Raw genomic sequence first — 17,441 nt, forward strand, 5'->3', positions numbered from 1 at the left:
GGGGAACTTCCTACTCCCTTACCCAGCCAGACCCTCTGGAAATATAAAAACAATATTTTTTGTACCGCGTAACACTGAAAAAAATCACACATATCTAGAAAATTCGTAGGAACACGTTGAAATATGAATTAGAGTAGTACTGAATCTCTAAATTCTAAAGAAAAAGTTTTCAAAATTTCAATAAGTTTTTTGGTACTTAATTTTTTTATGAAAGTTTTTTTTAATTTTTCTTGATACACCGTAGAAAAATGCACATTCAGTATTTTTTTTCAAATTTTTTATCTCGAAGCTCTTGAGGATGGCGTGAAATAAACGAAAAAGTACGTTTTTCACCATAAATCTTATGTTAAACCACATAGGGGTTCAAAAAAACCGCTAAAATTTCTTATTTAATATCCTATAGAGTATTTGCCATACAGCTGGTGATTTGGTTTGGGCGCATTTTTTACTTCCTTATCCGGCCAGGCCTTTTTTTTTGTGTACAGTTATAGAAAAAAATTATAACAGGTAGAAAAAGATTAATGGATGCTAAAGTTTTCAGTTTTCAGCTTTTTTGCAGTCAAATACAATATGTTTCAATTCAGAGAGCAACGACAGCTCTCAAACAATAGTCATCAATAGCTCGATCGGTCGGTCAGGTATCGAATAGTTGTTGTAGATTTAGGTATCTATTAAGAGTCACTGTAGATATGATAATAATAAATGGATTGTATAGATACCAAAAGGATGAATAAAAACTCTGCAGTTGTTTGAAAATTACCAGTCGCCCCGGCAGCAAATTTAAAGTGGCGGAAAAGAAATACCATTATTTTGTTTCTGCGTAATCATCAGAATTCAACAAAGAAAAGTGTGACATTGTTTAGCAACATGAGTAAAGCCGAGATCTCCAGCATTTGCAAGAATTGCAAATGCAGTGCTGGTATTAACCCCTTTCCCGTATTATCTAATACGTCACACATCAAGTGATTTCACTACTCTGCTGAGCGTTCTAGCGCCCTATGTTATGCAAGTACACCACGAGTGAGACTCGATGTTGTAAATCCGTCAGTTACATTATTTTATTTTGGAGGTATATTCTCAAAGATATATATTTTCAATTTAATGTGTTTTTTTGTTCAATTCCACGTAACATTCATATACTTCCTGATTATCAGAAAAAAAATCTGGGGGATGAATTAAGTAAACATAAAATATTCTAGTGAGGGCAAGTTTAGAAAACAGTTTTTTCGTTACTTTCAATCCATTGTTTGGTCTATTGCGTGTTATCGTGATGGCTCGTATGCTTGATTGTTAGTGAAAATGGTGGATTTTGGACTCTGAATGAACCATTATGAAACATGATCTCACATGGACCCTGTGTTTTGTGCTAACAGACTAAATTTCAAAAATATAAATCCGATGTGAATAAAAAATACATTCAATCCAACGATATCAATGAAAACCTATCTATTGATGTTGGGTTCCAGCTCATATTCTATGTTGTTTTTAATACCGCTGAACGAAAGAGCCTAAAAGCGGTTCAAAAGAACTCAGATGAACGGTTAGTGACTGAACCATTGATCGAAGTGAATTGTTCGGCCCATCTTTATTCTGGACTATTGCTTCTAAATATTCAAACGACACCGAGTATGAATTTTCATTAAAAAAAATAATCTAAAATTGCTTTCAGGACTGTCAATTTGATAGAGAGTAAATTGCTCCACGAATACGGATGAATTATTTTGACGTGTGTTTTGCGACAAAGCAAGGTTACTACATTAGTCGAACGGATTTAGGAATGCTAATGTCGATTTCGATCGAATCGTGAAATTCGAAAGAGTTCCAAACCAATTTATCACCTTGAATAGCAGATGGAATATGTAAAAGGCGTTTTAATTGAGATTTCACCAACGACACGATCACAAGCGTAGGCGGGTATCCAATATATCAACGAAGAAATACTAATAATGGCGGACAATCATTCACGAATATTAACATTGCATTGAACGATTGAATTTAGTCGAACGGATTTAAGAATGCTAATGTCGATTTCGATTGAATTGCAGGCTTTATTTTGTTGTATTTGTCTCTGCCTGTAGATGAATGTTACGGGGAGAACTTTTTTTTCAGACTTTGAAGGAAAATGGGAAAATCAGTCAACTGATGTATTCTGAAGTAGCATCGTAATAGGCTTCATTTCAACACCATTTACATGTATCGATACAGCCTATATTTTATAATACTGAGCATTTTCGAAAAGAGTGGCTATCATAACCAGTGTCAAAATGTTTGCGTTAGTAAATTTCGTAAAAAACCAGCATCGCGAATTTTTCTGTTCTTGATGGATGAAAAAAATGAACTTTTATGCAGAAATATTCATAGAAATTCGCATTTAACTAGTGTTGGGAATTTGAATCATGTTTCGACGCATGATTTCAGACAAATACAGCAATAGTTCACAAACTGGGTTAGAAGGACAATCCAATTCTGGAGCAACAATATAAAAAGACCATTTGACCAACTGTTTGCAAGCTCTTTTCTTGGTGCAAAGAGGTCAAAGTTTTAGTTTTTTGAAAATCGAAAAATCACCCAAGGAGGAGTAAAGGAAATCGGGGTTTGGAAAAAAAATTCATGATGTCAAATGTCTTAAAATGGCATGAAACGTCGAGATCTAGTGTCATCTCGAAATTTTTTTTTGTCAAAAATCGGCATTCTGCGACTTAGTTTTTTATCGGAGTACGAAACGAAAATGGTTTCGGGTGCCAATAAAAATAGAACTTGCTACTTGCTACGAAATGTTGATTTGCACGATAATATACCTTATGCAAAATATTAGCTCATTCGGACTTCATTTACTGGTGTCACAAATGTTAAAATTTGAGTTTTTTGAATAACAAAAAATCACCGAAAATCGAGGTTTTAAAAAAGAAAGTTTGGTGCCAAATGTCTTAAAATTGCATTAATCGTCAAGATTTACAGTTATCTCGATTTTTTTGTTTTGACAAAAGTTTTTCTTGGCGCTTGGTCGTTTTTCTGCCTGATTTGTTCGTTTTTCGTTCTTCTGATTGAATTTCGACAATTTTTTTTTGAGATAACTGTAAATCTCGACGTGTCATGCAATTTTAAGGCATCTGGCATCAATTTTTTTTAAAACCCCTATTTCCAGTGATTTTTTGGTTTTCAAAAAAAAAACAAATTTTAACCTTTGTGACACCAGTAAAGGAAGTCCGGATGAGCTAATATTTTACATAAAGTATATTATCGTGCAAATCAATATTTCGTAGCATGTTCCGAATGAAAAATCGAGATAACTATTTTTATTGGCACCCTAAACCATACTTTTCGTTTCGTACTCGGATGAAAAAGTACGTATGCCGATTTTTGACAAAAAAATTTTTTTCGAGATGACACTAGATCTTGACGTTTCATGCCATTTTAAGACATTTGGCATGAATTTTTTTTTCGAAACCTCCGATTTCCTTCCTTTCTTCCCCTCTTGGGTGATTTTTCGATTTTCAAAAATCTAAAACTTTGACCGCTATGCGCCACCCTCCCATAGGTCCGATTGAGTTGAAATTCGGCATAGGGTGTATTTTCGATGTGGTAAACATTTTGTATAGGGTAACTTTTTGGAATTTTAGGGTTGATTTTTTCCCATACATTCATTGGCACCCTAATGTAGATAGTCCCTTTTATGGACCTTAACGTCCGAAGATACGAGGAACATATCGTATGCATTTTTGCTGTTCGGAATTTGAGTCGGTGACATATTTTTAGTCTTTCGCCATGAATATTCATTTGCAAATTAATTTTATTGTAAAGGGTGTGTCACATCAAATTGCATCACAGAAAAAACGCTGTAGAAATTCGTCCAGTAGACCGATCCTTTTGAAAATTTTAGACAGTAAAATAAAAACTATTAAACAACTTTTGGCCTCCGATTTGACAACTTTTGGGTTCTTCCGGAGGGCCTGCTTCATAATCGCCCAATATTTCTCTATTGGGCGAAGTTCCGGCGTGTTGGGCGGGTTCATTTCCTTTGGCACGAAGGTGATCCCGTTGGCTTCGTACCACTCCAACACGTCCTTTGAATAGTGGCACGAAGCGAAATCCGGCCAGAAGATGGTCGGGCTCTTGTGCTGATTCAATAGTGGTAGTAAGCGCTTCTGTAGGCACTCCTTAAGGTAAACCTGCCCGTTTACCGTGCCGGTCATCACGAAGGGGGTGCTCCGATTTCCGCCAGAGCAGATTGCTTGCCACACCATGTACTTTTTGGCAAACTTGGATAGTTTCTGCTTACGAATCTCCTCCGGAACGCTGAATTTGTCCTCTGCGGAGAAGAACAACAGGCCCGGCAGCTGACGAAAGTCCGCTTTGACGTAGGTTTCGTCGTCCATTACCAGGCAATGCGGCTTCGTCAGCATTTCGGTGTACAGCTTCCAGGCTCGCGTCTTCCCCACCATGTTTTGCCTTTCGTCGCGGTTAGGAGCCTTCTGAACCTTGTATGTACGCAGGCCCTCCCGCTGCTTGGTCCGCTGGACGAATGAACTTGACAAATTCAGCTTATTGGCGACATCCCGGACCGAACTTCTCGGATCACGTCTAAACTGCTTAACTACGCGCTTGTGATCTTTTTCACTGACGGAGCATCCATTTTTGCCGTTCTTCACCTTCCGGTCGATGGTTAGGTTCTCGAAGTATCGTTTTAGTACTCTGCTGATCGTGGATTGGACGATTCCCAGCATCTTACCGATGTCCCGATGTGACAACTCCGGATTCTCGAAATGAGTGCACAGGATTAATTCACGACGCTCTTTTTCGTTCGACGATATTTTTCCAAATTTACGAAAAATTGACAGTGAAGCATGGCCAACGTGATCTATACACTCTCTTATCTGATTATAAGTGAAAGCTGAAGATATAATTCCTAAAAATTAAATTTCTACAGCGTTTTTTCCGTGATGCAATTTGATGTGACACACCCTTTAGCCAAATGAAAAAAGGTTCTATTGTATCCAAAAATCAAACTAATTTCGCGAAAGAGTAACATTTTGAGTAACGAGACACTTTTTTTTAAATTCTTTATTTGAGAGGCTTTCAGCCTCCTGGGCTGGTTCGCCTCTGTAGTGACGGTAGTAAATATTGCCGCAAGGTACAACAACTTACATAAAATGTACATAAAACATTAACGTAAAATGACTACATAGACTGGACCTTGAAATGACGACGAAAGAAGAACGCATTAAAACATTTTTAAATAAATTGAATAAAAAATACTACAGGGTTTTCCATTTCGGGCTTCCGAAAGTATACAGCCCTGCGCTGACAACCGTTTGACATAGCTGTCAACCAAAGCGTCATATCGTTAGTTGAATGTCTGCCATTTTACAATATGGATCGTTTTATCGCTAATGTAGTGCGTAAATTCGAACAAACTGGATCCGTAGCGGATGTTGTGAAACCTGTGCATCATCGTAATGTGCGTTCGGCCGAAAATATTGCTGCTGTTGCTGCCAGTGTGGAGGATTACCCGAATGTTTCGATTCCACGGCGTGCTCAGCAATTGGGCTTGTCAAACACATCATTGTGGCGAATTTTGCATTTGGACTTGCACCTACATCCATACAAAGTCCAACTGGTACAAAATTGGAGCGTGGTGACCATGGAATGCGTCGGGTATACGTCGATTGGGTGAACGAACAACAGCAGCAAAATGTTGAATTTTCGCAACAAATTTTCTTCAGCGATGAGGCACATTTCGAGCTCGGTGGCTATGTGAACACCCAAAATTTCCGTATATGGGGCTCAGAAAATCCACACGTGATTGTTGAGAGGCTATTGCATCCGCCAAAAGTCACTGTTCGGTGCGCATTATGGTCTAGTGGAGTCATCGGGCCGTATTTCTTTGAAAATGAGGACGGCGAGACGGTAACTGTGAATGGTGAGCGCTATGGCCGCATGTTAACCGATTTTTTTTTTGCCACAAATTGAAGATATGGATACGGATGACATGTGGTTTCAGCAGGACGGCGCCACGTGCCACACAACACGACCGAACATGGCCATATTGCGAACGAAATTTGAGGGACGCATAATTTTGCGTTTTAGTGATGCCAATTGGCCGTCCAGATCATGCGTATTGAACCCGCTAGATTTTTTTTGTGGGGTTATGCGAAAAACCGTGTCTATGCCAACTCTCCGCAAACTCTTGAACATTTGAAATACAACATTCGTGAAGTTATGACCGAGATACCGCCCCATATGTGCCGAAAAGTCATCGACAATTACCTGTTCCGGATCAAGGTGTGCGAGGAAGCCCTAGGTGGACATTTGAATGATGTTGTATTTCGGACATAATGGCATAAACCAAACTTTAATTTCAATTTTAATTTTTAATTTTTCAAGTTTCATCGAAATTCGAATTCTAAGTGTGTTTTATTTCAATTTACTTTCGGAATTTAAAGTTGGAAAACCCTGTAGTTTTACTCCAATTGCTGCTTGCTTGCTGGACCAGATGGTAAGGATGTCCTCGGATCATGGCTCCAGGCCAGTGGAGAGGAAGCCGTACCGTTGAAGATGCCGAGAAGTTCTTATTCCCCTTCATCGTGGAGGGGAAGGAACAAGGATCTTCGTGGCTGATCCATTTTCCACGCGTTAGACTCTGAAGAATAGTTCGGCATCTTTTAAGTAGTAGAAAAGCGCTGGTACTTTCGCTGGTTCGTCGCTTAAGATATCTCGCACGCTCCCGCTGATTCCATAAAGATTTCACAGATCGTCGTATTTTGGGCAACCACTGACGGCCTGTACCCATGGGTGTTTGGACCTAGCCGCACCGATGGCATCAATGGCACTTGCCGAATCGGAGACGACCAGCAACGGCTTAGAGGACGGGATTGTGGTTGCCTCTAAAATGCCGGCCACCTCTGCCGAGAAGACCTGGCAGATGTCCGCCACTTTTTTGCTTGAAATCAGTCTGTTATTACCGTCGCTTACCCCAAATGCAACTCCTGATGGTCCTTTCGAGCCGTCCGTATACCTGATTTCGTGGAGGCGGTATTTTTCTGCTATGATGGCCTTGAAATGTTCTGGCAGACCGGCTGAGCTCACCCCGGCTCGGAAGTTGTTCCTGATACTGTTCTCCACGAGAGTCGTTGGGAACCTCCAATCGTTCGCCCCAAACCAGGATTGTTTTGCCACCGGGGGAAGTTTGGAATGCACCACCCGCTGCAGGATCGTGTTGCTAAGGGCGGTCAAGTGGGTCTCCCCCCTACCGCTGGTTTTCGACAAAGAACTGGCAGTCCTAGATATGATGGCCAAGTCGATGATTAGGTCGAAAGGGGGTTCCCCAATTTCAACGCAGACAGAGGCAGCTGGTGTTGATGACAAGAGGTCGGAGACAGTCCGTAGTGCCTTATTATAAATCGGTGCCAGAGTTTTTGGGAGCTTGTCTCCGGCCAAACACGTCAGCTCGAGGCCATAGGTGAGGCGGCTGCTGATGATAGCTTTTGCCACCCGTAACCGGATCTTCCTGTTGTTGCTCCGGTGCGGTTTGGAAATGGTTTTCAGAAGGTTCAACCGGGTGGCACAGCTCTTCTTAACTTCCTCGAAATGGCGGAGGAAGCTAAGTTTGTGGTCGACCAGCACTCCGAGGATCTTTAATTTTTTTTCGACGAGGAATGTATTCTTTGTATAGATGGATCCTGGAAGTGGGACCCTGATGTCCGATGGCGTTGGTAGCTGCCTGTATCCTGATGCGTGGAATCCTGTGGATATCACCCATTGCTATCAGAAGAGTGTGGTCCGCGTAGACGAACACGAAGACACCCCTAGGCAGGACCTGGAACAGGCTATTTATGGCGACGAGAAAGAGGGTGACGGCTAGAACGGAACCTTGAGGTACTCCTGTCTCCTCGTGGAAAACTCGGGAGCTGGTGTTCCCAATTTTGACCTCAAAGGTTCGGCGTGTGGCGAAGTTCTTGATGAATTGAAGTAGTTTACCGTCAACACCCCAGTCTGCCAGAGTTTCAGCACTAACGGGATCGATGTTCTGTTGTACACCTTTTCCAGGTCCAGTACTACCATCTCCATGTGCTGACGGTTCCTGTTGGCTTCGGCTATCACGTCTCCGAGGGTCGCGAAGTAGATGTTGGTGCCCATACCTGGCCGGAAGGCGAACTGCTGATAGTCCAATTTCCTGTTTTCGGACAGAAAGGTAACCAGGCGTCTGTTCGCCATTCTTTCCAGGATCTTGGATACACAGGAGGTTAGGGAAATTGGACGGTAGCCTTTGCAGTTGTTGCGGCTTTGGCCGACCTTAGGTATGGGTATTACTAGGCTGTGTCTCCAATCCTCGGGATATTCGTGTGTACTCCACAGGTCGTTAAAGATGCTGAGAAGGACGGACTGTCCGAGCAGGGACAGTTGTTTCAGCATCTTATAGCCGATACCATCAGGGCCGGTTGACTCACCTTTCGCGGAACGTAGGGCGACGGAAAGTTCCTCGATGGTGAAATTCCGGTTGAGAGGATTATCAGGACGACTCATGGGGACTATGAAGTTGCTGACCGAAGTGATTCCCGCTCCCTGTCGACGGATAAAATCGGGGTCATATTCGGAGATGGAGGACAGTCGCGCAAAATATTCTCCGAGCGTGTCCGAAGTATCTACAGGGTTTCTGAGGGTTTTACCGTCCACTTGAAGAATAGGGTTGTGTAGTCTCCTCTTTCCATTCAGCGCGTTAACTCTGCGCCAAAGATCCGCCGAGGACTGGTTCTCGTTGATGGACTCAAGAAAACGAGTCCAACTGTCTAGTTTCGCCTTCCGGATTAATCGACGTACCCTGATGTGTTGCGCTCGATATTTGTTCATGGCCGCTTCCTTCATAGGGTCTCCGAGTGGTAGTCGTTTGGCCGCACGGAGGAACTTCCTCCGCTTCCTGACCTCCCCTTTGATATCCTCGGACCACCGATGCAACGTTTTTTTGCCCGGAGTGGTCTTCGTTTTTGGAATGGAGGCTTCGGCTGCCTCCATAATGATTTTGTTGAAATTGGCGATGATGGTCGGGTTGTCCCTAGTTAGCAGGAAGTCGGAGGTTGTTTGGTAAGCAGCCCAGTCAGCCCTTTCGAAGATCCATCTGGGTTTTCGAGTCGTTAGCGGCGGCGGGCCGTTGAAGCTAATGGTTATCGGGTTTGTTCCACCCTAGCCTATCCACCAAGTTAAAACTGGTTGCTGAAACATCAAAGGCTGTGTTGCTGGTGCCTCTACTGAAAGTATCCGTGCCGTCGTTTAATACCGAGAGCTCCTGCTCCTCCAGGAGGTTGGCAATGATATTCCCCCTGACGTCTGGTGTTTGCATTCCCCAATTGCGGTGATGAGCGTTGAAGTCCCCCAAAATGGCTATGGGGTCCTCCAAGCCCTCTAATGCCTCAAGCAGCTTCCGTCGTAGTTCCGGGATTGTGCCACACGGCAGGTATATGGATATAATGGTGATTGGAATAGGGGCCTCGATTCGGACTGCTATTATTGGTAGCTCAGTGGAAATTTGTTTCCGGAGATGGGGAATATTTCTTAGGACGCCCAGTGCAACGGAGTGTTGCAGGACGGATCCCCGCTTGGTGTGCCAGTGAAACTTGCCCCACGGATTTTTTGGATGTTTGTTGGGGAAATTCGATTTACCTCTTGGAGTGCGATGATAGACGGGCACAATAACGAGACACTGTTTAATGGCCAATAAAGCTTAACTGTTCGGAATTTGTGACAAAACGGTACATGGTTTTCTTGTAAACTGAAGTTTTTTCTACATCAGGTATCCAAAAATTAAAGATGTGATTTTTATCGTTTTTATAGTTTTTTCAAAGTTAAATTTTTCAACCGTTGGTCCGAAAAATAAAATTTCACCTTTTTTCCAAAAATACAATTTTTAAAAAATTCATAACTTTTGAGCTACTGGACCAACTCAGATGTTCGACATATAAAATTGAAGTCAATTAGCTGAATATTATTCTTCTTCTTCTTCAATGGCACTAACGTTCCTAGAGGAACTTCGCCGTCTCAACGTAGTATTACTTGCGTCATTTTTATTAGTACTTAGTTGAGATTTCTATGCCAAATAACACGCCTTGAATGCATTCTGAGTGGCAAGCTCTAGAATACGCGTGATCACAGTGCAAGTCGGAGGAAATTTCTTTGACGAAAAATTCCCCCGACCAGAACGGGAATCGAACCCGAACACCCGGCATGTTAGTTATGACGCTAACCACTCGGCCAAGGGAGCACATTAGCTGAATATTAAACTTGCAAATTTTCCCTGTTCCGTTTTTGTGTCCAATAAGCTACCGCAAACAAAACAACTCAACTTTGGAAAATTATAACTCAAAAACGAAAAAAACACATCTATCATTTTTAGATATGTTTTGTAAACAAATCTCACCTTCGAAGAAAAAAATTTAAAAAAATAGCGTTCTTGGTTCCAAAACCATGTAAACTATGAAATAGAAATACAATCAATTAATACGAAAACAAAATCCAAATGTTCGCGAGTATAATGCGGGCGCTACACGATTCGTCCAACGTTTCACTCGAATGTTGGACTCAAACATTTGACTCGATGAATCGTCAAATGTTGTGACGAATTTGCTGCTACACGGTGAAGTGAATGTTCGATTCAATGCAATCGGTCCAAACAATCGGCGAGTATTTGGATCGAATGTTTATTGTTTTTATTTACCATCAAAAACGTTAGGAAACTGAATGACGATGCGAGTATTGAAATTGCTGCCGTAGCAATTGTATTGATATCGGGCTGTAAATGAAAAATGCTTCAAATCAACATTGTTAAAATACAATATTTCGCCGAATATTTTTAACTTTAAGAATCAATTTCATAGTTCCTTCACCTAAAACTTGTGAACAAACCAATCTGTCAAAGATAGATTCGGACGAATCGTGTAGCGGTGTATCGGATGTCATCGAGTGTCGAATCACCGAATGACAAAAATCCTTTGACTCGTGTCACTCGCGTTGGAAGGTAATCCACAACGAACGGATTACCTTCCAACGCGAATATTCGACACTCGACACTGGAGGTTTGTAGCTCGTCAGTCGACTACACGATGCGTCGAATCATCGAGCGTCCAGCATTCGAGCGTGTTCGTAGCATCGTGTAGCGCTGGCTTAACATTTTTTCAAAAAAGACTAGCTAATTGGTTTAATTTGATATATCGATCATATGAATCGATCCAGTAGTTCAAAAGTTATGATTTAAAAAAAATGCATTTTCACTGTTCGGAATTTAAGACAAAAGTGTTAGGAATACGAGTCAGTGACAAAAATGGTGTTCGGAATTTGAGACAAATGTGATTAAACATATTTTTAGTTTTTCACTAAGTCAAATAAAAAAAGAAGGCTCTATTGTATCCAACAATCAAATTAATTTCGCGAAAAAGTACCAATTTGAGTAATGAGATACTATTTAATGGCCATCAAAGCTTCAGTATTCGGAATTTGAGACAAAACGGTACTTATTCATTCGTACACTCATTGTGATGAAAACAACCTTATGTTACCAACAACACGCATCATCACAAATCACATATGCAAACCGGTTAAGGGTACCGTCTCGATCGTTCAGATTTATTGAAATATCGTTTCAGATTGATAAGAGAGACTGACAGAATGACATATTACACACAAGTGAAAGGGTTGAAAGTTGTTTGATTGCTACATTCAACTATACCTCATTTGAATACTATTTGTCACACGAGTGTGCATTGAAATGCTGAACGCCTAAAGTTGTGAAGAAATACTTAGAGGATAATCACCCCTTTTCTATTACAAACTAGTCTAGAAATGTACCAGGTAACCGCTCATATGTTGCGACGACGAAAACACCATTGCCATTCACTTTCAATTACAGTCCTATGTGAGCTTGGAAATCCAACATGCTTGGCTGTGTCTGCATGAGGTGTTTCACCTAAATCTATGAGCATAGCAAAATCAACTTTCGTTTCTGCACTGAAACCGAATACCAATTACGCTATCGTGTCCATCAAACTTACCCATAGAATTTGTGCGCATTCAGCAGACGGAGATTGGCATTGCGCTCCCGCGGCTTAAAATACTCGGTCGCATAATTGTTGGACGTTAGCCGGTGGCTGGCAAAAAGCAGCAAAATACACAAACCACTGACGGCACAAACTCCGATAAGATTTATGCGGCGTGACATTATCTCCCGTTTTTGTTCGCTTACTTTCTCCATATACAGAGTAGAGCAGAGCTACTCCCATCCACATTTAACTTTTGAGCTTTTTCCTCTTTTAAATTACTCTCACAATTATTTTCCCTCGGAATTAACTATTTCCAGTTCACAATAGCTTTATCAGTATCTGATAAGAATGACTAGTTACACATATGCATTGCAGGTTCACTTTATGAAAAAACACACCCTTTTAGACCGATAAAACAAGATTGTACCAATAACTTTTTGTATTATAAATCCGTTCTAAATTTCACCTTGTCCACATTCTACCGTGCCATTACCATCTTCAAAACACAAATTTGGCCACACAACCCGTCACACCTTGTCATCATATCCCTCAAATAGAATTTCTCCCCAGAAAGGAATTAGGACCACAGGCAAAACCAATAGGTATACTGTATGCACGTATCCAATAATAATCAAGAATTTGGCCTCGATATTAACAACACCAAAAATCAATCTTTACACAACACGCACGAATGAATGCCATACGAAGTGCATATAATTGTTCGCGACGACGTTGAATACGCGACGTATGGATGTGAATTGATTGTGCATTTCGTTTCCAATGTTTATATTTTCCATCCATTTAACTTCCCCGCCAGCGACAGTAACATTATGACAGCACGAACCGTCAAGCGGCGGAAGAGGCGGGCAAATGCTAATTATTTTTCAGCGAGATGAATAGAGAGTTTAAGCAGGTGGGTCAATACGCAAAAATTAGTCTGCGCGCATCCTGAAATCAATGGCATTGCAAAAATCTATCCCCTCACTTAAGGCAGTATTCTAGTCTAGAAATTTGAAAAAAAAAAAATTCTTTATATTTCTGTAGTTTAGGCGTTCAAGAATATACTCTAGAAAGGACCTGGTACGGCCATAACAATGAACTTCAAACGCATTTTTCTCGAAACTAGTTTTTTCAAACTGGCGTACACGATATCTCAAGTTCTACTGAGCCGATTCATGTCGAATTTTTATGAATACAATCTGCAGGCATCGCATGAACCTCTAAAAAAATAATATCTTTCAACTTTCACTATTTTTAAAAAATCGGGAAACATAAGAAAAAACGGTTTAAACCGCATTTTGTTTTTCAAACGGCGACCATTTTATCAAAAAATATGTTTTTGACTTGTCCGAGGTTCATGCGATAGCGGCATCTTCACTGATTCAGAATCTGTTCGATTTTTTTTTGTTTCCGATGAACAGAAGGGCTGGAATCGTGTACGCCATGGCACAACTTTTTTTTAACCCTCTCACTTCATTCACATTTTAACCCTCTCACTTCACTAGACGAAAAAGGAGAAATATAAACAAAAAGTATCCGATTTGGTTTAATCAAAACATAAAGAATCTAAAAAATAAAAAACAGGAGGCACATAAAATTTATAAGAAATACAAATCTGACGCCAATCTCGAAAAATATCTGAACATTTGTGAACAGCTCAACTCAACTGTTAAAATCGCTTTTGAAGATTACAACTTAAAAACAGAGTCGGACATAAAGTCTAATCCGAAAATTTTTTTTTAATTACATAAAAACAAAATTAAAAAGCAATGGTTTTCCATCACGCATGCACCTTGACGATACCGTGGGGAATGACCCAGAAAAAATTTGCAACCTCTTTGCAACATTTTTTCAAGAAGTTTATATTGAAACAGCTGAGGAGGACCGAGATCGTGACTTCTTTGCATTTCTTCCAGAATTTCCATGTGATGTTGGAGTCAGAAAACTAACTTACATTGAAATTTTTGACGCATTAAATATGCTTGATGCCTCAAAACGGCCTGGTCCTGACGGTATTCCACCGGTTCTTATGGCTCTTTTATGGCACTTTTATGGCTTTTCAATAAGTCATTGGAATCAGAAAGGTTCCCAAAAATATGGAAAAACTCTTTTCTTGTACCTATATTCAAATCCGGTAATAGATTATCGTGGAGTAGCAATTTTTTCTTGCATTCCAAAACTCTTTGAAGCAATAATAAACCAAAAACTTTTTCAACACGAATTACGAATAAACGACACGAATTACGAATAAACAACACGGTTTTTTCAAAGGACGATCAACAACAACAAATTTGCTGGAATTTGTCACATTCACTTTGAATGCAATGGATAATGGTAATCAAGTTGAAGCTCTATACACTGACTTTAGTAAGGCTTTTGATCGTGTTGATATACCATTACTGCTTCTTAAACTTCAAAAAATAGGGATAGAAGTCAAGCTATTGAAATGGCTAGAATCATATTTGACTGACCGCACGCAAATAGTAAGGTTTGATGGGAAAATTTCAAAACCAATATTTGTTACATCCGGAGTTCCTCAAGGCTCTCATTTGAGGCCACTTATGTTCATTTTATTTGTTAATGACGTTTGCGTGTCAAGGCACTAATCTACGCAGATGATATGAAGCTGTACATGGAAATAAAGAATGATGAAGACTCTCAAACATTCCAAAATGAAATAATTGGTGCACTAAGAGTTTATTACAGCTCAATGTTAGGAAATGCACTTTGATGACTTTTACGAGAAGAAGAACACCATTGAACAATGGTGTTAAGCTGGGAAATCAACCCATCAGTAGATGTCAACGTGTAAGAAACTTAAGCGTGGTCTTATACCAGGGACAGACATACAGCTGTACTTGCGTTGTAAGAGTACAGCGTTGTACAGGTACTTTCGTACCATGACAGACATACTTTGGTTATACATTGTACCGTATGTCAAACTGACAATCAGAATTTTTCCAATTTTCACCACATATTTCAATGAAAAAGGTTTTTATTTAGCGTCTAAACTATTAAACACAACAAGCAAATTTCCATTCTGAGTTATTAACTCAAGAGAAAGTCAGTGAAAAGAATGTTTGCCAAGTGTTTTGATACGATTTGTTCATGCTACCCACCACTAACCGTCTATGGCGCTGCGCACAGTACAACTGTAGCCATGTACAGCGGTAAAATAGGTCGGTACAGGTACAGCGATTGTACCGAGTTGCTTGCATGGTTCTAGCGCTGTACATGGTGACAGACATACAATTTTCGAAGTACAACGCAAGTACAGCTGTATGTCTGTCATAAGTATTAGATTCAAAACTAACCTGCGTTGACAATTATAATACAATCATCCATAGAGCAAATAATATGTTGAGTTTCATTAAACGCTTTAGTTACCATTTCCACGATCCGTACACAATAAAAACATCGTATATAACATCAGATCAGATCAATTCTCGAATACTGTAGTATTGTATGGTCCCCCTACATAACTTCACACGAAGACAGAATTGAATCTGTACAAAAACAATTTCTATTATTCTATTATGCACTTCGTAAACTATGCTGGTCTTCATACCATCTCCCTCCATATGAGGCACGTTGCATGCTAATCAATATGAAAAGCTTAAAAGAACGTCGGAACTCTGCCATGATTCTATTTATTATTGACATCATATCACAACGAGTGGACTCAGAAGAAATATTAGGAAACCTAAATTTTTACGCAAGGATTAGGCACCTGAGAAACCCTAACATTTTCTACATAGATTACCGTATTCAGAATGCATTGGTCTACAATTTTGATTGACGACAATAAAAATAAATAATAAAAATATTCCTTGTTTTATTTTTTAGGAGCTCGAAAAAACGTCCGAAATTCGCGTCTCTACACTAGAATACCCCTTAACGTCTGCATATGCAATGTCTTCGACGGTAGACATTTTGCGTTACGGTAGCATTTTTCGTAACAACAAAATTCTTGTGGAGCTTCATTAGCTTTCCATTGAGTTGGAAGATTCGGATGAACAATATTTGTTTATTATTTCACAATTTTCGTCTAAGTCGTACATACTGGTTTCTTAAAAACAAAACCTTTCATTCCTTCAATAACTCTCCTGTACTCGCGTGCAGAATAATAACATGTATACTCGCGCACGGTGTCACAGACCGAAAATTGAACTTCTCTGTAATATTGCTATTGTATATTTACTAGGCTTTGTTCATATTTATTTGAAGAAGAGAGTATAATTGAATGTAAAACTTCAGAAAATATGTTTTCTTCATCTTAATTCATTCATCTTAATACTAATCATCTAATTCAACCTCCTCAATGCAGAGTAATTTTTAATACTCCAACATAAATGATGAAATTCGACTTTTTTCCTGTTATTAATTGAAAGTAAACAACTAAATATAATTCATGAAAGTATAAAGAGCTATAAAATAACATAAAAACGTATATAAAAAAATATCCCCGAAACTGTAACTGTGAAAAATAACCATAAGCCACCGATTATAGTTTACAGTTCACAATTCTTCCACAAGTCCATTTCTTTCACAAGTGAGTATATATATGACCATTGCATTTAGCGAATAACTATACGAAAGTCAAACATTTGCTTTTTTCGTTTGCACGTATGAATATAACAACGTATAATAAATGAATCCGTTCAATCCTACGACCAAAAAAGACTAAAACTAAATAAGAATAGACCGGTTATGATCTTATGCAATGCATATTCAATAAATATTCCCCGTCATTATTTAATACATTTCATTGAACAATATTCTAAAATACGAAAAGCATGGTGCATCCGTGGCCGAGTGGTTAGCGTCTCACATTATCATGCCGGGTGTTCGGGTTCGATTCCCGTTCTGGCCGGGGGATTTTTCGTCAGAGAAATTTCCTTCGACATGCACTGTGCCCCTCGGAGTACATTCAAAGCGTGTTATTTGGCTTAAGAAATCTCAACTAAGTATTAATAAATGACGCTAGTTAATGCGTACGTTGAAACGGCAGAAGTTCCACAGGGAACGTTAACGCCATTCAGGTCAGAATCATTTATTGCATGTTAAAACCTCCACATGCCAAATTTCGTTTCATTAGCTTGATTAATTCTCGAGTAATGCAGAAATTAGTGTTTTATTTGTATGGCATTTGTATTACTATGCTCAATGAATAGCGCAGACTCTCAATAGGGGAGACCTCAATTGAGGAGCATACAAAAATAAAAAATAAAATGTAATTATTAAAATGTTTGTAAAATATGTAATTATTATTATGCATTGTGATAACGTGATTGATACAGCTCGTTTAGAATTTGAACGCGAAACGACATTCGAGTAATTATTTTGCAATTATTTTTCAAAACTTTTCGCAATAAATTGTTTGAACATTGACAAAAATTAAAATAAAATTAGTCTTCA

At 39.6% G+C, this 17,441-nt stretch overlaps 1 protein-coding gene across 1 annotated transcript in view; it reads right to left on the reverse strand.

Moving 5' to 3' along the window:
- Positions 1 to 12,821, reverse strand: part of LOC129775841 (carbohydrate sulfotransferase 1-like) — a 130,100-nt gene extending 117,279 nt beyond the window's left edge. Inside the window, exon 1 of the mRNA XM_055780985.1 lies at positions 12,036 to 12,821. Within this exon, the coding sequence (XP_055636960.1) occupies positions 12,036 to 12,235 (200 nt within the window). The 5' untranslated portion in view covers positions 12,236 to 12,821. The remainder of the gene's footprint in view (positions 1 to 12,035) is intronic.
- Between the last annotated feature and the right edge of the window lie 4,620 nt (positions 12,822 to 17,441).

This window comes from Toxorhynchites rutilus, chromosome 3, assembly GCF_029784135.1.
Source record: "Toxorhynchites rutilus septentrionalis strain SRP chromosome 3, ASM2978413v1, whole genome shotgun sequence".
Taxonomy (NCBI): domain Eukaryota; kingdom Metazoa; phylum Arthropoda; class Insecta; order Diptera; family Culicidae; genus Toxorhynchites; species Toxorhynchites rutilus.